This window comes from Schistocerca americana, chromosome 8 (assembly GCF_021461395.2).
Source record: "Schistocerca americana isolate TAMUIC-IGC-003095 chromosome 8, iqSchAmer2.1, whole genome shotgun sequence".
In the NCBI taxonomy this organism is placed as follows: Eukaryota; Metazoa; Arthropoda; class Insecta; order Orthoptera; family Acrididae; genus Schistocerca; species Schistocerca americana.
In genome coordinates this window covers 213,149,004-213,176,097 of record NC_060126.1, presented here as the reverse complement: position 1 = coordinate 213,176,097, position 27,094 = coordinate 213,149,004, and the positions used below count along the sequence as shown (strand labels likewise).

At 38.0% G+C, this 27,094-nt stretch overlaps 1 protein-coding gene across 1 annotated transcript in view; it reads right to left on the bottom strand.

Moving 5' to 3' along the window:
• Positions 1-2,724: 2,724 nt before the first annotated feature.
• Positions 2,725-27,094, bottom strand: part of LOC124545119 (AP-1 complex subunit beta-1) — a 66,687-nt gene continuing 42,317 nt past the window's right edge. Inside the window, exons 13-18 of the mRNA XM_047123937.1 lie at positions 23,299-23,504; positions 16,723-16,809; positions 14,245-14,374; positions 7,403-7,574; positions 7,134-7,288; positions 2,725-3,224 (exon numbers count right to left, since the gene is read on the bottom strand). Coding sequence (XP_046979893.1) covers positions 3,150-3,224; positions 7,134-7,288; positions 7,403-7,574; positions 14,245-14,374; positions 16,723-16,809; positions 23,299-23,504 — 825 coding nt within the window. The 3' untranslated portion in view covers positions 2,725-3,149. The remainder of the gene's footprint in view (positions 3,225-7,133; positions 7,289-7,402; positions 7,575-14,244; positions 14,375-16,722; positions 16,810-23,298; positions 23,505-27,094) is intronic.

The following is a 27,094-nucleotide window of genomic DNA, read 5'->3' as shown; positions in this document are numbered from 1 at the left end:
ATTCAAATGACGCTCTTGTAACCACTGGCAGAATTGCTGACGGCGAGGATAGTCTTCAGGTGTCAATTCGTGCACTTTTTGCAGGTGAAATGGATGCAACTGTTGTCTCCGAAGCAGCCGCCATACAGTAGATTGTGGAAGTCGTACAGCTGCACTAATTTGTCTCTTACTGATAGATGGATCTTGGTCTACCAGGTCCAAAACATGTTCCTCGACGTTCACTGCATGCTCAAGTGGTCGACCTGAATGTGGCCCAGGACGAATGCCATACTCCCGCATACGTCTGTCCACAGATACAAACGTCTGATGACTTGGTAACCGTCTTCCTGGAAACAGCTCACTGTACCTTCGTCTTGCTGCAAGTGCATTTCCATCTGCTGCACCATACACAAGGTGCATATCAGCATACTCACTGTTTGAGTACATCATGTGCACGAAACCTTTAGCCTTCCGACGATGAATGAACGACAGGACGTACTTTTCCGTTACCAACAACATCAGCGCCATCTTCCGTACAGTAGGAGTAAACATCACGTGCAAACAAACACAAACACTATTCATGCAGTTTCGAATCAACTGTTGGGAGATACGTATGTGAATTACGTACCAGAATATGGCATCCTGCTGCTTGCACTGCCGTCGTTTTGATACGGACATGACTTTCGTATTTAACGATAACTCTGGAATTAAACGTTTATGGAAAAACATTTATAGAACATTTTTGTCTTATATTTACCTCACAAATACACCCTTAAAATATTTACATGCATTTTTGAATCACCCTGTATATACACCTAAAAACAAAGATGATTTGACTTACCAAACGAAAGTGCTGGCACGTCGATACACTATTTGGGGGAACCTTTGTCTAATGAATGCCTGTCTCATCTTTTATAATGACAATATTATGACTCACCATAAAGTGGAGACACTGAGTTGCAGACAGGAACAACAAATGGACTGATAAACTAGTAAGCTTTTGGCCAAAAGGCCTCCTCCTGACTTAAACAACATACACAAACAGTTTCACACAAACACAACCCGCACACACGATCACCTTCCCCGGCTGCCGACAGACAGTGATGACGTGTGAGTTGCATTAGCGAGCATGTGCGCGTTTTTATGGAAGAAGGCCTTTTCGCTGAAAAATTACTCATTTGGCAATATTTTTGTTGTGCCTGCCTGTAACTCGACATCACTATCATTCATAATATTGCCATTGTTCCTTCACATACTTTGCATTGTTTGATTTTGCATTATGGCACACAATTGTTGAACACGAAGAAACTGAAGGAAAAAGGGGGTGGGGGTGGGGGAAGTTGTGTGTTATATGGTAATAATTTCTTGTAGCTCAATTGCTTGGGCCAAGTCTTTCAATTGGATGCCACTTTGGCAACTTCTGTGTCCCTAACCTATCTCAGTTATCCAACCAGGGAAAGAGGACCTACAATTTAATGTGGAACCTGGACTATGTGTTGTGTGCGATGACTTTTATAGTTGAGATGTGTAGGCTAGGTTAAAATGCAATCTAAAAAGCCCATGGTCTGAGACGAAAAAACGTTTACTTTTAAAGCAATTAGTAAGCAAAACCCCAGATGAAAGGGACATGGCAGACAGGAGCAAAAATAGACTGCAACCTTTTCTTCCTTAATCCTTTCCAATTCAATGTTTCTACTCACTGGGTTCTCCCCAAATCATTTATTTTACAATAATGGAAACATGTTGGACATCGGAGTCATAGTGGAAAATCATGATACAAAAGGGTTACATTGGAATTTGAGTGATTTATCACCCACAACTGCTTGTAACCACTTTCAGAGAGCCTCTTGTCAAGTCTTTCCATTTTCTTGACAAGATAACTTCCATTCCGGAAGTATGATCATTGCTGTTTCCACTGCTGCTGCTGTTTCATGCTTATTTCAATTTGGAACTACTTCCTGCAATTGGCAGAAATGCAACTTTGTCTTCTTGTAGTACGCCATAACTTTTTCTACCACTGATCAGCCATAGCCCTTTAAAGTTCACTTTCTAACAGTATCTTGTTCACTGAGTGACCATTCTGCTCAGCACCTTGGCCATTTTAAAATTAGTTGCAGAAGCACAGTAAAATCGAGCACATACTGTCTATATATTTGTTACTTGTGCGTGTGTGTGTGTGTGTGTGTGTGTGTGTGTGTGTGTGTTTTTCTGACGAATGCTGAGACCAAAAACTTGTTTGTAAATAGTTTTAAATTGTGCCTGTCTGCAACTTAGCAATATATCTTTTCCTGCATGGTCAAATTAATGTTAAAGAAACTTGTGTTTTCTCTCTTTTCTTCATGTTTGCACCGTAGCATTTAATAGTTACTTTCAGCAGAAAATTTTATCACATATATTTGGTTGCACATTCTATATTTTTTGTGAACACAGGAAACTAACTTCTTCAGGACTTTCAGATAATACTCTGATTGTACATCAAGTCAAAATCATACAAATAACAGAAGAAAAATTAATCTGCTTCATACCTATGATTGAACTGGAAGATAAAAAAAGAGAAAACAAGTAACATAACAGTAAGAAATCACCACAAATTAAATTGAAAGTTTTGTTTCCCTTTTCTAATTGCACTTTGTCATTTTCAGAAATACTGTGACTAAAATATGCGAATTAGTAAATATGCCAACAATTTTTAATTAAAAAATACTAAGAATTAATATGTAGGTGTGGTGGCAAATGAAAATACTATTTCAGTTTTACCTAAAAATTTATTCATTTAACAAGCCATAGTGCTCCAAAACAAAGTCTCTTTGGTTTTTAAGATAGACACTGTAACAGGGAACATTTTTTCCTTCGGTGCATTTCCCTTGAATTATTTATGCTTGAGTTGTCCAAAAGGAGATTCTATCCAGTAGCAGAAACAATTACAAATCTAGTTTAACACATGACAGGTTCGTATTTTGACAGTTTGAGACAAATCATATTCAAAATTCATATTTTATATGAATTTCCTCATATCCACCATCTCTCTTCATTTACACAGTTCATTTAAACGAATATACTTTTAACTATGTAACAGTATTTACTACACATGTAATAGAGTACTATAAATTATAACTGTTGAATGTAGGATATATTTCATATCTATACTGAAACATCAATCAAATGGAACGTTAACTGTGGAGAATAGCATCATATGCTTGGAAAACACCAGGTGCGACGTCAAGAGCTCTAGACTTCAGTGACAACTGCAACAGGGGAAGAAATAGTATAATGACAGTAAAAATAAGCCAATTCACAATGAAGCAAATGTAACAGTGACATGACAATTATCAGACTTTTAATACATACTGATAAGAGCTAATAATGTGATTAACCTTTTACACAACAATGTACAGAAAGTTCTATTTGAGAATTATGAATTATTTAGGAATAAAGTAGACGACTCACTGAAAGACAGAAGTGCTGCTTTGTCAACAGGTACCCCAACCCAGACCCCCAACTCATCGCAGCACAATCACTGGTCAGGAAAGAGCCGGCAGTCGACTGAGCACAATGTAGTTCAACGTGTGTGTGTGTGTGTGTGTGTGTGTGTGTGTGTGTGTGTGTGTGTGTGTGTGTGTGTGTGAGAGAGAGAGAGAGAGAGAGAGAGAGAGAGAGAGAGAGAGAGAGAGAGAGAGAGATCTCCTTTATTCCTAACTAATATACAATTCTCAACTTTTTTACACATCTACATAATTTGATAAAACTTCTCAATTTTCACAAAAATTAATTATAATTCAGGGAACATGACAAACTGCCAAACATAAAAGTACGAGGGCATGTTCAAAACTAATGCCTTCAAATTACTTATGTGAAAGCTCTTAAGGGGCTCCGGAAAGGCTCAAAATCATGAAAAGTTCAATTTTTACTTTTTTGCGTTTTCTGAATCTGCAGACTATTACCTTTTAATAGATATATAGTTTATTCAATTCCGAAGACTACAACTATTTTTAAATTTTTTTGAAATGTGTTCTACATGGGCGTGACCCACTGTGGCGCTGTTAAACTGCTGTCAAATGGTGTTATTATTAACGTCCGTGTTCATCAGGTACCTTTTAGTGATGTGAGATAAAGTAGGTGCTGTGGCTAACCTGTGATGGTTTAATATATATCGCTGGTGTGATTGTCGATTGTTTCATGTTTATTTACTCTGTCGTTATCTCGAAAATATTCATAATTAATTCTGTTTCTTGAGTCTCTGTTTTGTTGAAGTATAATAATGAGTAAAAGTAAAGTTATTAGAAATCCTCTGAAGGCTTTTAAGGAAAGGAGAAATGTTGGAAAGCCAGAGGCATGTGTTATTACTGTAAACAATAAAGACGATAACCAAGTGAGTGAACCTAACCTCTCAAGTACACCTGCCCATAGCAGTCAAAGTGGGAAAGAAAATACTTCACAGAAGAAGCTTGGTTCAATGAGTGAAAACTATGAATGTTTTATGGGCAAATCGGATGTGAATGAAATATTTGATATGTCGGTTCTCAAAGGAATTTTTTCAAACTGTGTAAGATGTATTCATTGCAGTGAAGTTGGTCTGGAACTCTCCATAATAAAGCACGTAGGACTTGCTAGTGAAATACAACTGAAATGTGATAAGTGTTCATACATGACCACCTTTTGGAACAGTGTTGCAGTAGCTGCAACTGAAGAAAATGGTAGCAAAATCTACGAACACAACATTAGATTTGTTTATTCCTTGCGTTCAGTTGGTAAGGGTGCTACTGCAGGTGCAATTTTCTGTGGCATCATGAATCTTCCAAATCCCCCAACCAAGTTTACGACCTATTATAAATTAATAGGGTCAAAAGTAGAAGATGTCTGTATAGAATCTATGAAGAACGCTGTGGAAGAGGCAGTAATGGAAAATAATGGTAACAGAGATTTGACTGCAGCGTTCGATGGTACCTGGCATAAACGGGGTCACACATCTCTTCATGGTGTAGTATCTGCCACCAGTAAGTATACAGGGAAAGTTTTAGATGTAGCAGTAATATCAAAGTATTGTAGATGTCCACAAAAATATAAAGGTACACATGAAAATAATTGCAAAGCTAACTATAGTGGCAGTAGTGGAGGAATGGAAGTGGCTGGTGTTGCCAGTATATTCCAGCGTTCTGAAGCGTGTGATAAAGTGCGATATGTTAATTACCTTGGTGACGGTGATTCTAAAAGTTTCAAACATGTTCAAGGACTGAAGCCCTATGGTGATGATGATGTAGTGCAGAAATTTGAGTGTATTGGACACGTACAGAAGCGAACGGGAACAAGACTTCGGCGACAAAGCTTCGTACAAAAAACAAAAACTCAGTGATGGTAAAGGGTTGGATGGGAAGGGATGGGAAGGGAAGGTTAACTGACAGTGTGATTGACAAAATACAGAACTATTATGGAATGGCTATTAGGCAAAATACACAAAGTGTCTACAAAATGAAGAAGGCTGTTTGGGCTCTTTTTTTCATACTTCCACCCATGAAAATCCCCAACATAGCTTGTGTCCCAAAGAAGAAGACAGTTGGTGTAAATATAACAAAGGATTGCTAACTGGTGAAGTGTACGCTCATAAGCATAGTCTGCCTCATGCAATAATGGAGGTGATAAAACCTATTTTCAGAGACTTAGCAGCACCTGAACTGTTGAGAAAGTGTATTCACGGAAAAACTCAAAACCCCAATGAAAGTGTAACTAGTGTTATATGGTCGAGTATCCCCAAGACTGTATTTGTTGGAATAGAAACACTTCACTTTGGTGTGTATGATGCTGTTGCGACTTTCAATGATGGCAACATTGTAAGGTGCAAGGTATTTAGAAATATGGGAATGAAGATAGGTTCTAACATGGTACGAGCGATGCTTGCTTTAGACAAGGAACGCCTTCGGGCTGCAGACAGGGCTGTAAAGAGTCTAGAAATACAAGCAAGAGTAAACAGGAGGAAGAACAAGAGGAAGCTGGAGGAGGAGTTTGCAGAGGATGAAGATAATCCATCCTATGGACCTGGAATTCACTAAAAACTTAATCCAATCTTTGTCGCTCGATTCCCAAAACTTTTATTTTCTCATACTAATTACATGTTTTCTAAGGATCTTCCAAACATATTTGTTTCAAACTTTCAGTAAATGTTACACAGTACCTTCTGCATAATTTAACACAGCCTTTTTCCAAAAAACTGTATATTTTTGAATATATAAATAAAAAATTGCAAAAAAATGTTGTGAATTTTCATTACAATTGAAAAAAATCATCTTTAATAACTGAACTAAAATTTTGTAAAATCCCTGTGTTAAGTTGTAGCCCATATTCCAATAAATAATCTGTAAAAAGTTCAATTTTCTACCTCAAATACTTTGTGAGGAAAGATGTAAATTATAAGCGTTATTTTAACATTGCAAGTATAGGGCGTCCCGGAGCCCCTTAAAGCTTCATAAATAAACCAAACTTTATTAACAACTTCATCTTTATTGTATATATATCGACACATTTATTCCTCAATGTAGTCACCCATATATTTCCAGACGAGACACCCATTTATGCCTGATTTTGTTGATGGAGCCACAATCTCTCCACTACACCATTCCATAACTATCAAAATGAAGTCATCAAAGGTGTTCTTTACCATTTGGAAGCAGATGAAAATTCCAAGTCAGGATTGTACAAAGAATGATCAATGACAGAGAACCCAATGCATCTCATTGCTGCAGATGTCCCATGTGGACAAAATCTTTGAATTCAAAACTTTATTGTAGTACACTGTTACTCAGGCACAAACAGTTATGTTATGCAACCCACGCTACATACTGCTATTTGAAGCCTTCTACGGCAGATAGCTGCAAATATGCAGATACAACGAGTAAAGATGTTAACTTCATTTTATTTAAAAAGCTTTAAGAGTTTTCACATAAAAAAAAATTCAGAGGCATTACTTTTCAGCATGTCCTCATACCACAGATAACAAAAATTGCCATAAACAAAGCCCCAAGTTTTCGTTTTCAGTTTTTTCCCCTAGCTTTCACGTGGGTGTTGAAGCTTTCTTTTTTGAATCATCTTTACCTCATTTCACATCCCATACTTATTCTCACAATGAGTAGCAGAAAATGAATGAACAGATTTTTGGTACTTACAGTGATGTTAGGATTTCCTGGTTGAATCTTAAGCTCATTAAGAACCCATATTCCATTTGTCAGCTTGAGAGATTGGTACAGCATGTCTTGACCTTCAACATTACGCTTTGCTATTGTGAAAACATTGTTTTGTTGCATTTTTTGCACCACTGCATCTGTGGATGAAGTGAATTTTAAGCGACATTAATTCCCTGGTAAAAGTTTCTGATTCTGATTACATTTACTACAGCAAATACTACAAAAAATATAGCTTAATGTTTTCAGCTTACCAGCATTGCACTGCACATTTGTCAAATTATACTGAACTTCATTCTGAGCTGGAATGTCTTTCCATGTTGCAAGGAACACACGCTTGTCCATCTGCCCATCTTCAGTGAAGAAAACATTCATTGGTACCAAGCAGGCAAAATAGAAAACGTCTATGTTGTTCTTTATAGCAACCTGGCAAATGAAAAAAAAAAAAAAAAAGTATTAGAAGTTAAACTAAATGTAACAGAAACAAAATTGTCAGCCTGCAAAAATTGAGTACAATTAAGCTCCCACAAGTTTATTGTGCAATTATGCTTCATGATATTTAATATGTACAACAATCAAAAATTCTGTGTTTCTTTAAGAATGAGGAAGTTGTCAAGACAATGTGAGAAACATCAATAACAGAAATGTGTTGCATTTATAAATAACAGAAAATTCTCCCAAAACAGACACTGATGACAATGATTAAATATCATCCACGGACCATCTTCACACTCTCTCATATCTGAATTTAAGAATTATCTTTTAAATTAAGTTGTAAAGAAACTCACAAATAGTGGAGTACTGTGGCGAATAATGTCAACTACTTAGCATTTGGTGACAGCAATATAGCACATTAAACAATGTAGCTTACAAAGCGATGCTTCATTACAAAACCATCATATTATCAGTTAATAGAACATTTATAAACTTGTGTTACCCGAATTTTGGTGTAAGGCTGAGCACTATGGGACTTGACTTCTAAGGTCATCAGTCTCCTAGAACTTAGACCTAGTTAAACCTAACTAACCTAAGGACAGCACACACATCCATGGATTCAAACCTGCGACCGTAGCGGTCGCGCGGTTCCAGACTGTAGCACCTATAACCGCTCGGCCACCACGGCCGGCTTTGGTGTAAGTGAACAGTGTATTTGGTGATTATAATTTTTTCCCATAATATTTACAGGAGGCAAGTTTTGGTGCTAGAAACTTCAAAATTTAAAATTAAATATCTCTGTGTAAAACAAACCCGTCTCAAGGTACTGGACTAATTATTCAAGTTTTTGGTAAATTTTATAGGACCGTTATATATCACTTAAATATTTATTATTTAGCAATGGCAATTCAAACAACAGCAACAGATGCACACCTTGAGTCTGTGCGTAGAACAGTGGAGTTACACTGGCAGACAGCTGTGTTCCTTTGAGTCACATGTTAACTGGTTTTTATCCCTTTATACAGAATCCACAAAACATTTTTCATTGAATGAACTCAGTATTTGAAGTGATTGATTAGAACAGTTCATCTGAATTATAAAGAGGTTTATCTTTGCATTTATGAGATTTTAATGGTATTAGAAGGCCTGTTTGCAGTGTGCCTGGCATTTTCACTTTAAATAGGAAGAACACAATTCTATGCTTCTGAAATAATTGGGTGCATACAACAGTACTTGCGAAGACTACTCTTACATTTGAGGGACTGGGTACAAGAATTAGGTTATCTTACACTGACATCAATGTTATTTAACCAACAGAGCTGTCCACTGTAGCCTCTTCAGAACTGGCGGCAAAAGAATCAGTCAAGTTATTCCAAACACACTAAAGAAATAACCCCCTCAAGAGTCAATACTTGACAATAGATAAGTAGTACTTCTATTAAATTTCAGAAATACTTCTATGAAACTATCAATTGAAAATTTTAGCCTTAACATATTCACTCATAATATTTTAATCTAACACTAAGTCTCTCAGTTCAAAATAAAAAGAAATCTGATATTTGGGTTACTCAACTGCTTCTTTGGATACAATTCACTGAATGCACTGGAATATCAATGGCTTTACAGCAGAACTACCTTATCCTAAATACTCTGAAATTGATCTTACAATTCTGCTTTCAGAATGTGTGAATATCATAACAATCTGTCAAAAAGAATACTGGTTAACAGAAGACTGTACACAACTTTTAAAAAATATTAATAATCTTAAGGTAGACAGCAGCTTTTGTAAGAGAAAGAGATCTTGTGGAGGCTCCTGCATTCTTATTGACTCTTCAGTATGTTATAAAGTAAGAGAAAATTTGAATAATTTTAATGAAGTGAATGTGTTTCAGAGTTGCTCTACAGAGTTAAGGTATCTGAATACAGTGATTATAGCAATTTATAGAATTTCTGTACGTTCTTTAACACAAGTGTTCTTAGCTAAATTTCACAATCTCTTGGGAAAAACTTCAACAAGAAAGTAAGGGGGAGGGGGGAAATGTGATTGTAGCAGATTTCAACAAAAATATGTTATCTGAAAGTAGTGATTCTGTAAAATTTTGCAGAAATCTGGTTTTAACTTAAATTTTTCTGGAGAGACTGCAGCAGATCAATGGCCTGCACTGATAACTTTGTTACTAATTACCAATTTGAAAATGCATATAAGTACTGCTAGACCTAGGTACTTAGGATCACTCAGCTCTGTTTATTGACCTCCCAAACACAGACAAAGCTTCGTGTATATAAAAAGGAATTTAAGAAAACATAATAGGGATTTATTCTACAATAAATTAAGCATTGTTAGCTAACCTGCAGACCACTACAGTTCAAGTGTCAGACTAGGCAAATTGTTGAATTTTTTCCAAGTATGTTTAATGGATCTTTTCCTCCTAGATGTTGTCAAGAGAAAGTGAGCAGTAAACTTAAATGGATTACACCAGGAATAAATGTGTATAGTGACAGAAAGAGAGAACTATATAATCAGTTAAAACTGAACATAAATCCTGATTTTGTAGAGTATGCAACGTCTATACAGCAGTTTTCAGGAAGTTTGTAGTGGCAGCTAACAAATAACAAATAATACATTTATCCTCAAACACAGAAATAAGACAAAAGTGTCTGGTCAGTCTTTCAGTCACAATGAGCAACCAATGTCAAAAGCCAAGAGATTTTGAAAATTAAATTTCAAAATCATATGATACATCCTGTTCAGATGTCAAATTGTTTCAAAGAATTCTTCTTAAACGTATCAAGTTCAGATGTATATATGGCAGCCAGTCGAGGCATAACAAATTTCACAGGCTCGAAAATAACCAAAATACATCTTGTGAAGAGTTTGAAAAATCACCCAATTGGATGTTGAAAATGAAATACTCTCTAAAAAATTAAACCACACCTGTATGCGATGAAATACCCTTCCTGTGATCAAGAATATCATTTCACAAACATTGTCAGTGGTTGAAACTTCCTGGCAGATTAAAACTGTGTGCCCGACCGAGACTCGAACTCGGGACCTTTGCCTTTCGCGGGCAAGTGCTCTACCAACTGAGCTACCGAAGCACGACTCACGCCCGGTACTCACAGCTTTACTTCTGCCAGTACCTCGTCTCCTACCTTCTTTCAGGAGTGCTAGTTCTGCAAGGTTCACAGGAGAGCTTCTGTAAAGTTTGGAAGGTAGGAGACGAGGTACTGGCAGAAGTAAAGCTGTGAGTACCGGGCGTGAGTTGTGCTTCGGTAGCTCAGTTGGTAGAGCACTTGCCCGCGAAAGGCAAAGGTCCTGAGTTCGAGTCTCGGTCGGGCACACAGTTTTAATCTGCCAGGAAGTTTCTTATCAGCGCACACTCCGCTGCAGAGTGAAAATCTCATTCTGGAAACATCCCCCAGGCTGTGGCTAAGCCATGTCTCCGCAATATCCTTTCTTTCAGAGTGCTAGTTCTGCAAGGTTCGCAGGAGAGCTTCTGTAAAGTTTGGAAGGTAGGAGACGAGGTACTGGCAGAAGTAAAGCTGTGAGTACCGGGCGTGAGTCGTGCTTCGGTAGCTCAGTTGGTAGAGCACTTGCCCGCGAAAGGCAAAGGTCCCGAGTTCGAGTCTCGGTCGGGCACACAGTTTTAATCTGCCAGGAAGTTTCATATCAGCGCACACTCCGCTGCAGAGTGAAAATCTCATTATTGTCAGTGGTTACATATCAATCTTTCAAGCAGGTATGCTTTCCAAATATATTGAAATCGCCGAGATAAAACCACTGTTCAAAAAGGGATTGGCTCAAGGTATGTGGAATTATTGCCTGATCTCCCATCTGCCAATCCTCTCAAAGTGTTTGAAAAGACTGTAGCAAGACAAATTCAAAAATGTCTTACTACAAATGAGATTTTTTAAAAATTCTGTTTGGATTCTAACAGGGAGAAAGCACAGTAAACGCTATCAAAGAGTTTACTAAAAAGAGAGTTCTACATTAGAGGTCACAGGAATACTGTATTTACTCGAATGTAAGCCGCACTTTTTTTCCTGTTTTTGTAATCCAAAAAACCGCCTGCGGCTTAGAATCGATTGCAAAGCAAGCGGAAGTTCTGAAAAATGTTAGTAGGTGCCGCCACAACTAACTTCTGCCGTCGAATATATGTAGCATGCTTTGTAGACACAAAGATAAATGCTGGCGCCAAAACCTCTGCGTCAATAAATAAATTTTTAAAAAAGGTGGAAGACGAGCTTTTTTTTCTCCGTCCCAAGTTTCGACCATTTTCATACATTATCCAACGAAGTAAACACAAATTCCGTATTGTTCATCTTCGAATGTAGCAGAATTTCAATGTACTACGAAAATACGACTGGCAAGACCGTTTGGGATATTTGTCAATATGGCCAACTCTACGTTCTGAATTTTTTCCTACCTGTGAGAAGAGATGGTTGCTAATAGGAACCTGATGAAATGTGAATCACATGTGCTATTCTCTTCACCATAAGAATAATATGAATATAAACATTTTGACATGTATTCTTTCGTGTTTGCTGCTATCTCATTTAAATCCTGTCTGCCTAATAAACTGCGAAACTAGAGCGAGACAATAGCAAACGCGGAAGAATATACGTATCGTGTCATGTTTATATTCGTATTATTTTTATGCCTAATAGTGATACAGTCAGAAATGAAGCATGGCAAATCTAAGACGACTAATTTCTGTGCAGAATTTGATGTACTAAAGAAGCGGCTGCAAAGATTTTCAAACGGAGAAAAATTTTCGCCTAACTCTCGTTCAGAACATGTTCTATCATACGTAGTCTATTATTTGGTTCTTGTTGATCATTATCAAAGAAAGCAGCAGTGTAAGTGACAACAAATAGCAGTCTCTTGCCATTGTTTTGCTAATGAGACGTTTCCTCCCTTTTTTTTATTGTAAGCGGTGGTAGCACGCACAAAAGCAACCCATGCCGCGAGCGGCGACAGGCCGTAAACACGCACTATCAGAATGCGACAAACAGTTCATGACACAGTACAGTAATGCATTTTCAGCTTACAGTGGCGTAAACACCTATAACAAAGAAAATGGCACTTATCAGATCAAAGCAAAATAAGCAATCGATTCAAACCAGACGAAGCACGTGAAAAAGGAAGGGTACCCGTATAAATACTGACGGAGCGCCTGACGCTTAGCAATGGCTGGTAAAGTTTAACTGCTAAGCTTACGACTCAAACCAAACTACTGTAGCTGTATCGTCATTCATTCGACCTAAATTGTGTCTCATTTTACAATGGACCAACTTTATTTCGATTTGGAGGTGCGGCCTAAAACTTTTCTCTCCCCTTGAATTTCGAGTCTCAAATTTCAGGTGCGGCTTAGATTCGAGTGCGGCTTAGATTCGAGTAAATACGGTATTCTGTGGTCTGACAAAATCCTGATTCAGTGAACCCTTTCACTATTTCTCCGCAAATTACAGATATATGAAATCTACTTAACAGATAGGAAATGACGACTAGTTGTAACTTCAAATTCAAGAAATTACTCCTAAAACTGTAAAAGAATTTCCCCAAGGAGCCCCACAAAATTCGATATTTGTCCCTGTCTGTCCTTTTTCTAGACGACAAATCATTTGCTAGTGATATTTATACAGTTTTATTTGCTCATGACATCAGTTTTAATTGAAAATGAGGTACCTGACAGAATTTCAGAAAGTGTCAAAAATGCTCCAAGAGAGCTTGAACCTTTGTTGTCTCACAATGGACTAAAACTAAATGTAACAAACTAAAATGATGCAATCTGAAGCTAAATTATCAGAATTGAGTGAAACGAAGGTAACCTATAATGATCAGGATTTCACAGAAGCAAACCGTGTGATGTTCTTGGGTTTAATCATCTTGACAAAATCTAAATTGGAATCTACATATTGACTAATTAGTAAATGAACTCAACAGCTTAGCATCTGCAATGATTATTTTGGCAGTTTCTACAGACGAACACCAGAAAGGTAGACTTTCACTGTCATTTTGAGTCAGTAATTCGTTATGGCATGATCTGGGGAATTGAACAAATATCATGAAACTCTTAGTATTACAAAAGAAAACAATTTGGAATATATGTGTTTCTAAACAATGGGTATCCTGTTGTTCACTGTTAAAAGATTTAAAAATATTGTCTATTCCCTCCCTTTACATACATGAAGTACTGTTGTTCTTATATAAAAACCCTGTTTTGATCACAACTACAGCACTCACCACAGAGAGAATTTTGAACTCCTGACACACTGCTTAAAACTATGCCCCAACACGAAAGTATATGGCATTTAAAATTTACAATAAAATAAAAGGGGGTAACATATTTTAACATGGGTCTTGGTTCACTGGAAAGATTACTATTTGCTCTTCTGGTTGAAAAACATTATTCTACTGAAGAATTCATTGAGGACAGAGTCACAGAACAAAAGAATTTATACATTTTATTTTTGTATACTACAAACTGCAGTATGCATTTTAGTAGCAGTATCTCAGGAATGTCTATAAAATAACGTAAACTAACGTATTTCTCTTAAAAATGTTTTCTTATTAATATCTTGACATGTCTCTTACACATCAAATCAAATTATTCAAAAATTGCACATTACGAGGTGAATAGTCACATTTCACATATACCTGTAGATTATTTAGTGGTTCCATACGCTGTACAGCTCCTGTGGTAGCTAATGGAAGGGAACTTTCATGGGACATCCCAGGTGGCAATGGAGTCATCACCTGCAACTGTGCACTTGGTGTTAACCCAAAGCTGCAACAGAAATTAAGTATCATTACCAACAAAATACTCGATATAAGAAATTTAACACCAAAACTAATTATACAAGAAAAAAGCTTTAAAATGGAAAACTATTTTGATCAATATTATGTGGAGCAAAAATAACTGTAAATATCTACATATGAAGTCGTTGCCAAGACAAAAAAGTGATGTTGACAACTGACTCCATTCAAGCTCACTATCAAACTTGCACAGACACCATCCGTTGGGTCCAGATGTTCCTGACCCGCACTGAACAAAATTTCACATCACTGTCAACAAGAAGGCACTGCAGCTACATTTATATACATACTTCACATGCAACCATATGGTGCATAGCAGGCGGATTCCATGTACCACTACCAGTCATCTTCTTTCATATTCCACTCGCAAATAGAGTGAGGGGAAAAACAACTGTCTAAAAGCCCCTGTACAAGATGTATTTTGTCTCATCCTTAAGTGAAATGTATGTTGGTAGCATTAGAATTGTTCTGAAATCAGCCACAAATGCCAGTTCTGTGAATTTCCTCAATCTCACGCAAAAAGAACATCATCTTCCAGGGATTTCCATTTGAGCTCACAAAGCCTCTTCATAATACTTGCAGACTGATCAAACATTCTGCGGCGCCTCTGAATTGCCTTGGTTCCACCTCTGATCTGACCTGGTCGGGATCACAAACACTCTTGCAGTACCCAAGAATGCTAGTGTTCTATACACCATCACCTTTATATATTAATTACACTTCCCCAAAATTCTCCCAATAAAATGGAGGCAAGCATTCGCATTCCCCATTACCAAACTGACATGCTCATTCCATTTCATATCGCTCTGCAACGTTGCACCTAGATATTTAATCAATGTATCTGCACCAAGCAGCATCCTACAATCTATGCAGACGAGCTTATGGCAGTTTCTGTGTTAATGATTTCACACAGCGAATGAAATTAGTTTGTTGAAACACAGTGATAAGAACAGAACATGATTAGAAATCACTTTTTCCTCAAAATTAACATACACATCTGTGCAGCTTCCAGTTTCTAATGTAATTATAAGCAACAATATTTTTGTGAATTTTTACAGCAATATACACACAGGTCTGTCAGTATATATTTAATGGGTATAATTTTAAAAAAGTACTTCATAAAATGAATTGGAATGTTAACTTACTGTATCCTCATTTACATCACTGGAATCTCACTTCTTGAAAATCTAAACAGGGAGAGAACAAACAACTTGCAATGTTGAATTAAAGGAATTTAGTATTTGGTTCACTTCTTACTGTTGCCTGTATGTTTCCTTATCTAGAATTTGGCTCCCTTCTGTCCCTTCAGCAGCTGCACATTTCATCATTTTTCCTGTCATTTCCGGTTGTCAAAAATTTTCAGAGAAATGTATATAAAAATTAGGAAATACCTCATCCAGAATCAGAATTTCAGCATCTACTTCAACGTACGTCTACCTTGAATATGTAACAAGAACGCTCTGCCCTTACCACAATGTCAGCAACATTGACTACAACAGAGGATACTTCACAGTGTTCTTGTGCACGATTCTTCTACACTGTTAGTGCCAAGTGATCAGAATGAGATGTAAATATTGTGTTTTAGGCCTGAAGCAACGGAAGGGAGATTAGGGTTCCACATCCTGTCAATGAGGTCATTTGAAAAGATCCACAAACTTATCAGGGAAGGATGACGAATGAAAACAGCCATATTATTTCGGAAGAGAACAACTTCAGCTTTGCCTCAAAAAAAAAAAAAAAATAAATCCACTCTGGATGGTCAACGAGGATTTCAACACTAGACAACTAATGTGCAAGTCCACTGTCAATTACTGTGCCACCTCCCTCAGTGGTAGGCCTGAAACTAATGGAAGACTGAAAACTTGACACAGAAACTGTGCGATGGAACACATGCAATATTGCTATGGCTTGTGCTTGGTTTGGATTGGGGACTGAAGTGTTAGAATATCTCATTGCTGACTGTATTTAAAATATTTGGGAGCTGCATATACATTCACAATAATTCAGAAATTTGGATGATGTTTAAAACATTCACCACAAATCGTGGAAAAATTTTAAGTAATGCACAGAACTAGTCTGGCCGAAAAGTTTCAATAAATAAAATGAATACAAATAGCTTTTTTGACCCTTACTTGTAAACAAAATAACTGTTACGTGTGCTGAAGCTGTGCAGCACCCAAGCTTCAATTAGGATATAAAGAGTAACAAACACAGACCTTTAGAAACATTGACATCTTATAGATAAGTAGAACTGAATTTAAACAAAACAAATAAAAAAGCTGTCTAAAAACTAAAAAAGTAGATTTAGATTTCACATACCTGTTTTTATTAAGTTGAATTGCAAAACCGGCCATTGGTTGCATGGCTCTGTTCGTAAACGTAAAATCCATCTGAATCTGCCCATTTCTGAAAAGAAATTTACACTAGTCACTAATTATGTTTTGTCATCATTGTACAAATTTTTAATAGTATATCAACAGGGGTTTATAGTCAAGTGTAACAATCAAATAACAATATGTAACTATCTGCACACCTTTCAGTGACTCATGGATGCTGTATACATTACTGGTTGTTCTGAAAGACGTATGAATGCTCAATGTTTAGTACTTGAACTAAACTAGTGATCAGTACAAAAGTGATACTCCTAAGTAATTTTGGGAGGATAACAGTTCAAACCCACATCCGGCCATGCCAGAATGGTTCCTTTAAAAGGGCAGGACCGATTTCCTTCTCCCTCCTTCCTTAGTCTGATGGGACCGATGACCTCGCTGTTTGGTCCCCTCCCCCACCCCAAATCAACTAACTTAAGTAATTTAAAAGTCATGGAACTATTATACACTACAATATGTCTAACTATAAATCTTCTCCATTCACTGTCTACATGTGCAGCTTCCTTTACCATCTACAAAAAGGGTGGGGAAAGGGTGTAGGGGTGTTGAATGGTACCAAAAAGTTGAAGCCAATCTTACAAGATGGAGCTCTACATGAGAAAGGAACAAACTATCTTGCACAGTACTGTACTGTCAACAGAAGTAGGACCCTCGCTGTAATGAGAACCTGTGAATATTAACCAGTGGACAAATTGCCCTTCCATTTCAGCCAACTAGGGACCACGTGACTATTTTAATTTTTTCCCTATATATTTTGATCTTTTCACCATGGGTTCCTTTTTAAGACCACTTCCTGCCTACTTTTATTGCTCCTGCCTTTCAAACCTTCTGACTAATATTTTCCTGCAGAAAACTTTCTCCTGCTACCTGTATCTTCTATATTTCTAAATCATCTTTTAACTTCATAGATCCTGCTCCTAGGTAATTTCTTTTCCGAGATATACTTTAAGATTTGTGTTTTTAGCTTACTGTCATTCGTCCTACATGAATGTCCAAAAAATGTCAATGTTTTCCTTGTCATCTTATTCCTTCTATATTTTCTGAACACTGTTGTTGTTGTTGTTGTTGTTGTTGTTGCTGTCTTCAGTCCTGAGACTGGTTTCATGCAGCTCTCCATGCTACTCTGTCCTGTGCAAGCTTCTTCATCTCCCAGTACTTACTGCAACCTACATCCTTCTGAATCTGCTTAGTGTATTCATCTCTTGGACTCCCTCTACGATTTTTATCCTCCACACTGCCCTCCAATGCTAAATTTGTGATCCCTTGATGCCTCAGAACATGTCCTACCAACCGGTCCCTTCTTCTTGTCCAGTTTTGCACAAACTCCTCTTCTCCCCAATTCTATTCAATACCTCCTCATTAGTTATGTGATCTACCCATCTACCATCTAATCTTCAGCATTCTTCCGTAGCACCATATTTCGAAATTTCCTATTCTCTTCTTGTCTAAACTATTTATCGTCCACGTTTCACTTCCATACACGGCTACACTCCATACAAATACTTTCAGAAACGACTTCCTGACACTTAAATCTATACTCGATGTTAACAAATTTCTCTTCCTTGCCATTGCCAGTCTACATTTTATATCCTCTCTACTTCGACCATCATCAGTTATTTTGCTCCCCAAACAGCAAAACTCCTTTACTACTTTAAGTATCTCATTTCCTAATCTAATTCCCTCAGCATCACCCGACTTAGACTACATTCCATTATCCTTGTTTTGCTTTTGTTGATGTTCATCTTATATCCTCCTTTCAAGACACTGTCCATTTCATTCAACTGCTCTTCCAAGTCCTTTGCTGTCTCTGACAGAATTACAATGTCATCGGCGAACCTCAAAGTTTTTATTTCTTCTCCATGGATTTTAATACCTACTCCGAATTTTTCTTTTGTTTCCTTTACTGCTTGCTCAATATACAGATTGAATAACATCGGAGAGAGGCATTAACCCTGTCTCACTCTCTTCCCAACCACTGCTTACCTATCATGCCCCTCAATTCCTGTAACTGCCATCTGGTTTCTGTACAAATTGTAAATAGCCTTTCACTCCCTGTATTTTACCCCTGCCACCTTTAGAATTTGAAAGAGAGTATTCCAGTCAACACTGTCAAAAGCTTTCTCTAAGTCTACAAATGCTAGAAACGTAGGTCTGCCTTTCCTTAATCTATTTTCTAAGATAAGTCGTAGGGTCAGTATTACCTCATGTGTTCCAACATTTCTGCGGAATCTAAACTGATCTTCGCCAAGGTCGGCTTCTACCAGTTTTTCCATTCGTCTGTAAAGAATTCGCGTTAGTATTTTGCAGCTGTGACTTATTAAACTGATAGTTCGGTAATTTTCACATCTGTCAACACCTGCTTTCTTTAGGATTGGAATAATTATATTCTCCTTGAAGTCTGAGGGTATTTCGCCTGTCTCATACACCTTGCTCACCAGATGGTAGAGTTTTGTCAGGACTGGCTCTCCCAAGGCCATCAGTAGTTCTAATGGAATGTTGTCTACTCCCGGGGCCTTGTTTCGACTCGGGTCTTTCGGTGCTCTGTCAAACTCTTCACGCAGTATCATATCTACCATTTCATCTTCATCTACATCCTCTTCCATAATATTGTACTCAAGTACATCGCCCTTGTATAGACCCTCTATATACTCCTTCCGCCTTTCTGCTTTCCCTTCATTGCTTAGAACTGGGTTTCCATCTGAGCTCTTGATATTCATGCAAGTGGTTCTCTTATCTCCAAAGGTCTCTTTAATTTTCCTGTATGCAGTATCTATCTTACCCCTAGTGAGATAAGCCTCTACATCCTTACATTTGTCCTCTAGCCATGCCTACTTTGCCATTTTGCACTTCCTGTCGATCTCATTTTTGAGACGTTTGTATTCCTTTCTGCCTGCTTCACTTAGTGCATTTTTATATTTTCTCCTTTCATCAATTAAATTCAATATTTCTTCTGTTACCCAAGGATTTCTACTACCCCTCGCCCTTTTACCTACTTGATCCTCTGTTGCCTTCACTATTTCATCCCTCAGAGCTACCCATTCTTCTTCTACTGTCTTTCCCCCATCCCTGTCAATTGTTCCCTTATGCTCTCCCTGAAACTCTGTACAACCTCTGGTTTAGTCAGTTTATCCAGGCCCCATCTCCTTAAATTCCCGCCTTTTTGCAGTTTCTTCAGTTTTAATCTACAGTTCATAACCAATAGATTGTGGTCGGAGTCCACATCTGCCCCTGGAAATGTCTTACAATTTAAAACCTGGTTCCTAAATCTCTGTCTTACCATTATATAATCTATCTGATACCTTTTAGTATCTCCAGGCTTCTTCCATGTATACAACCTTCTTTTATGATTCTTGAACCAAATGTTAGCTATGATTAAGTTATGCTCTGTGCAAAATTCTACCAGACAGCTTCCTCTTTCATTTCTCTCTCCCAATCCATATTCACCCACTGTGTTTCCTTCTCTCCCTTTTCCTACTCTCTAATTCCAGCCACCCATGACTGTTAAATTTTCGTCTCCCTTCACTACCTGAATAATTTCTTTTATCTCATCATACATTTCATCAATTTCTTCATCATCTGCAGAGCTAGTTGGCATATAAACTTCTACTACTGTAGTAGGCATGGGCTTCGTGTCTATCTCGGCCACAATAATGCACTTACTATGCTGTTTGTAGTAGCTTACCCACACTCCTATTTTTTTTTATTCATTATTAAACCTACTCCTGCATTACCCCTATTTGATTTTGTATTTATAACCCTGTACTCACCTGACCAGAAGTCTTGTTCCTCCTGCCACCGAACTTCACTAATTCCCACTATATCTAACTTCAACCTATCCATTTCCCTTTTTAAATTTTCTAACCTACCTGCCCGATTAAGGGATCTGACATTCCACGCTCCGATCCGTAGAACGCCAGTTTTCTTTCTCCTGATAACGTCGTCGTCCTGAGTAGTCCCCGCCCGGAGATCCGAATGGGGGACTATTTTACCTCCGGAATATTTTACCCAAGATGTTCATGGGGGAACACTGGAAAATTTTATATTTCAACATCGTTTCTCAATTCACAGGCTTATGTGCTGCTTAGGGGACCTGAACTTTTCTTCACAATTTTTCTCTCTAATATTTCTAGTTTGTCTAACTCAGTGCTAGGCATTCAGTTGTATAGAAGGGCTCAAGTTTCATTACATTTTGTAATGTATTCCTTGATATGCACTTTTTACTGTAATTTTTTTTTATTCCATGAAAGCACTTCCATATTTCCTACAATTGAAGTCAATTTTAAAACCAGAACAGGTCTATGTAGAACTGCTTCATCACTGATATCTAAAATACAGAGTGTGACGAAAGTCTATTAACTGAAAATGTAGTACAGTGTTTTGTAGCTTTAATGGTTTTTACAAAGTAATTTGTTCCACTGAAATGGTTCAGTGTCCTCCATTGTGATCTAGATATTTAACCAATCATTTAAACACTGATTTATGTACACTATGTGATCAAAAGCATCAAGACACCCCCCAAAACATATGTTTTTCATATTATGTGCATTGTGCTGCCACCTACTGCCAGGTACTCCATATCCGTGACCTCAGTAGTCAGATATCGTGAGAGAGCAGAATGGGGCACTTCACGGAACTTACGGACTTCGAACGTGGTCAGGAGATTGGGTGTAACTTGTGTCATACGTCTGTACCCGAGATTTCCACACACCTAAACATTTGTAGGTCCACTGTTTACAATGTGAAAGTGAAGTGGAAAGGTGAAAGGAGACGTACAGCACAAAGGCTTACAGGCCAACCTCGTCTGTTGACTGAGATTGCTGCCAGTTGAAGAGGGTCGTAATGTGTAATAGGCAGACATCTATCCAGACCATCACACAGGAATTCCAGATTGCTTCAGGATCCACTGCAAGTACTATGACAGTTAGGCAGAAGATGAGGAAACTTTTATTTCATGGTTGAGCGGCTGCTCATAAGCCACACAATGCCAGTAAATGCCAAAGGACGACATGCTTGGTGTAAGAAGCATAAATACTGGACAACTGAACAGTGGAAAAACTTGTGGAATGACGAATCACTGTACACAAAGTGGCAAACCGATGGCAGGGTGTGGGTATGACGAATGCTCGCTGAACGTCATCTGCCAGCGTGTGTAGTGCCAATAGTAAAATTTGGAGGCGGTGGTGTTATGGTGTGGTAGTGTTTTTCATTGAGGGGGCTTGCATCCCTTGTTTTGCACGGCGCTATCACAGCACAGGTGTACATTGGTGCTTTAAGCATCTTCCTGCTTCCCACTGTTGAAGAGTAATTTGGGGATGGCAATTGCATCTTTCAACATGATCAAGCACCTCTTCATAATGCACAGCCTCTGGCGGAACATTTTAAGATACATGTCTGCAGTCATTGTCCCATCAAACAAATTAGGGCCTATCACTTCTTTACTCCATATACCACCCCAAACTAGCTTTGGGAATATTTAACTTCTCCTCAATAACAAGTCCTGAATTTTCAAAAGACCAATACACGGAACTGTATTTATTAATTCTTCCATTTAATTAAAAACCTGCTTCAGACTACGGGACTGTTTTGTAAAAGTTATGATCACTTTCACTGCAGATCACATACAGCTCAAAGAATTCATGTCTTCGATAAAGATCATTCCTGTTTAGGGTAGGTAGTAATTTATCTTTATGGGGGCTTCAGATATAGTATTTTTAACTTTCTCCTTATACTTTATAGGAACTACAGCTCGTTTGAAACTCTTCTTGCAGATTTCTTGGGAAATTTAATCAAGACCTGTGCATGTTGCAAATTTTCTTCGGTAGTTACTAATTTTGGAAAGTCACCTCAAACCTTTGATTTAATTTGTAGGTAGCTTGCCTACCTGGTGGCTGTGTATGCATGAACTTTTCAACAAAAGGTTGACTTACGGTGCGATGCCATTTCCATCAAGGTTCCATCACATCTATGAAGCAAACAAGCCCTGTTCGAAGAACAATTTTCTGTTCATCATGTACACCTTTCATGCTTACGATGAATGCACAAGTGATTCCAAGGCTCAGATTGTCAGTTGTTACTAATGAACCAGTTCTGCCATCACTCTTCAAACAAATTTCACTGCACAAAGGTTTCTAAAGTTATCGATGTGGAATATATTAATTACCTGATTACAATTTAACTGAGTTTCAGCATTACTTTTTTGATCACACATGTTGGGAGAAAAATTATTTGTACGAACTTTCCAGACTTCTTCAAATTCAAAACCAGAGTGCAGTGAAGACTGATACGGTGCATGGTTATCAAACAATATTTCTACAACATTCATAAAAATCATTTTAAACACTAACACTTCATGTTATTTGTGTCTAATGCTTATAACTTTTCTGATAATACACTGATATGTGGACACCGTAAATGGTAGCTAAAAATACAGCACAATTACACAACTACTGATTCATAAAGCATTAAAGCACACGTTGCACACATGTATTCTGAGATAGATAATCACCTGCGTGAAAATGTTCCCCAAATGTCAAGTCCCTTGCCCTTTTCTGCTGGTAGCCAGTTAGCTTTGGGAGGTGAATACATAACTGGTGCAGAGGCAAAACCAAATATGTCACCAAGGAGACCAGTTGTTGATTGAGAAACTGGAGCAGCAGTTGCAGCAGCAGTGGCAGCCGCAGGAGCGGCATTATTGGTAACATCACCACCCAACTGGGAAAAAAAAGTCCTTCAGTCAATTAATAATGAAAAAAGTAAAGTTGAGTCTTTGGGAGGATATTTACTTTTTGTATACTAAGGAATATTGTTTTTAAATAAGGCACAACTATTGTGTAATACACTACACTGATGCGGCAGATGTAGGTCCTAGCTACATAATAATTCATCACCTAATTTCATTATACAAGACCAACTGTTCATACTACAGTTTACTATGTGTCCTTAATGGAGTAGCCAAGGTTAACAGTGGTGATAACTGTTTCAGCAGGCACAACAGCACCTATCTGAATATGCAAGCAAACAGGTGGTAACACAGAAAGACTTCTCGCTTAAGCAATATTACTGTAAAGCAACCTTACCTGTTGGGACATAGCAAATTGCAGCGTAACACACTGGTTACTTTTCCTGCTCCCAAGAATAAGCCCCCCCCTCCCCCATTCCACATCTGAGGCGGGTGCACATGCAATATACTGTAATTACAAACACACATGAATGGAGAGGTCTAGGAAAGCAGGTAGATTTCAGGAAAGTCACCCAGATCTGGGGGTCAGGGGAGACTTACGTACAGGATGAGAAGAAATGTGTGTGTTCTGCCCACTTGGTGATTAGATTTTTTACCTACCCAATTAAATTTTTTTTACCAATGATTGATTGTTTTCACTGTTACACTGTAAGTACAGGAATATGTGAAAGTGTTATGTATGCAAAATATCATTTAAAGTTATAGATCGATTGTTTATAGTTTTTCCTGGTTATTAACGCACAATTAGTTTTACTGGAAGTCTTGACAATTAGAAGATACAGGTAAATGCCATAACTTCAGTATCATATAAGGAAAAAACCTCGTGAGCTAAGATGCGGCAAGGTAGTTATGGCAGACACTCCTAACTTTTTGAAAACATATTTGGAGTTATCTTTAAGTAATTTTATTGCTGTATTTTTTGGGGAACAAAAACCACCACTCACTACTTCATTCAGTCAGTATTTAAAATTTTGAATAATTTAGAATCATGAAACATTTACTTCAAGAGGCATAATATACTCGTAAATTGATAAGTTATACTGTTTTATTTTTCCTACTATTTCCAACTATTCAATATGCCATATGAGTTTCAGACTAATCATCGAAGGAAGCACTTTAATCACGAAATCCAGAAACATATGGTCCCAGTATGCCAATATTGTTAATTTTTGAGAGCTGCATTATAAGTCCTGAAGATGGCATACTGAATTGCTGAAACTTGTAGCAAAAAAAAAAAAAAAAAAAAGTCCTTAATTTGAATGGCTGTTTGACAAATTTCTTTGTTAAACAATCTTAATTCTGTCATCATATATACTGTCACTGTCTAAGCGAGGCAGCTCGTTTTCTATTATCACAAAATAGGCGAGTGAGTTCCACGGACATGATACATATGCTGGGGTGGCAATAATTAAAAGAAAGAACTGTAACAAATGCCCAAACAGCAGGAGACTGGCATGCATTGATACTATGAAATAGTGCACTGACAATGGCTAGACACAACAATCAAAATCTAGATTTGCTGAATAAGACCTGCAAGAAAGGACAACTGATTGCTCTATCATTAGTAAATTAAAACAAAAGCGTTTTTTATTCAGGCAGATCTCCGTGAAATTACAATCACCAACTTTCGCCTCTGACTGCAAAAAATATTTTGTTGGTACCCACTTACATAGGGAGAAATAGTTGTCTAATGAACAAACTAATAGTTCACACAGAAAGATTAAAGTGCTCTTTCCTTCTGCACGCCACTCAAGAGTGAAATGGTAGAGAAATAATTTGAGGGTGGTTCAATGAACCCTCTGACAGGCACGTAACTGTGAATTGAGTAATTGTGTACATGCAAATGTACATGACTAGTTTCATCATACTGAACTTGTTCTCATATTTTATGTGTAACCAAAACCAATGAAGTAAATATCAACTTCACAGCATGTAACAGTGCTTTAGATGGATTTTACGAGCAAGACACCTATCAGTGATATGATAGATGGCATTACTCAAAATATACTTTTAGTACGGTCATAATGACACCTTAATTGATCCTGAATCATCCTGAGTGTTGCAACACGATTTTTTTGGGACAAATTATCAGTAGGATGCTGAACACACTTTGCTGTGTCAGTGCCCAACAGAACAACAGAAGCTATCCCCATTCAGGCCACACCTACAGCAGGTGGCACCATCACTTCTAACTAATAACTGATCAACACCATCTGTCTTGCTGCAACGGTCAGCTTTGATGTTGTTGATTTGTTTAGGAAAGTGCCACTCAGTAACACTCTGGAGCACATCGGTTCCATTTTCCCACAAGACATCACATAGCTCTTCCATGCATGTCTCACCAAGAGCTATTTCATGTGGAATGGCGATTTCTATGAACAACTGTAAGGCGTCGCCATGGGTAGTCCTCTTAGTCCAGTGGTAGCCAACTTCTTCATGAAACAATTCGAAGCACGGACACTGGACTTGGCGACTTGCAAACGTAAGATGTGGTACAGATACGTCGATGATACTTTCGTTGTGTGGAACCATGGTGAAGAACAGCTCGGTGACTTCCTAAGACACTTTAACAGCCTCAATGGAAACATAAAATTTACCATGGAAGTAGAAAAGGACAAAACTGCCATTTCTAGATGTGCTGGTCACAAGGGATGGCAAAAGCCTGGGACACAGCGTGTATCGAAAACCGACACACATGGACCGATACCTGCACAAACTATCAAACCACCACACGAGCCAGAAAAGAGGCAGGATTAATACGCTTGTAACGCAAGCAGGACGAATATGTGAGCCGCAGCACCTCAGATGCAAAATGCATCAACTGGAGAATGTTCTGAGGAGCAATGGGTACTCCACAAATTATATTAGAAGTGTAACAAAGCCAAATACTCGAAGTAAGGAATCAGAAAAAGAAATGTTGGGTACGACCTTTCTGCCACACATTCCCAGAGTGACCGACACAATCGGCCGTATATTGCACAAACATTGTGTAAAGATGATTTTCAAACTTACAAGGAAGAGAGTGTCTTAGATCGGCAAAGGAGAAAAGGGACCCACTTGCAATGTCGGGAATATACCGTATACCATGCACATGCAGAAAATTTTTTGTCGGAATGATTGGACGATTAATCAACACCAGGATCAAAGAACGTAAGTGACATTGCAGGTTCGGGCAGGTGGAGAAATTGGCCATGGCGGAGCACGCACTGAATGAGACCGACCACATAATAATATTCGCCAACAAGGAAGTTCTGGCTGTAGAGAAGCACTATCACACGTGCTTGTTCAGAGAAGCTGTAGAAATGCAAAAACACGTAAACAGCTTCAACAAGAAAGAGGAAAGCCTTAAGGTAAACGGATCCTGGCTTCCTGTACTGCAGCGAACGACTGTTGCAGGTAGCAAGAGGAGAACCGCACCAGAAATGATCGCAGAGAAGCCCTCGGACATTGGTGCACCAAGTACATATAGTCTGCAGCTGCGAGCTCGGCTCCAGTTCACCGCCGGCAATGGAGGGTGAAGCTTTGACAATGCCAGCCACTCAAGCTGGCGAAATGTCAGTAA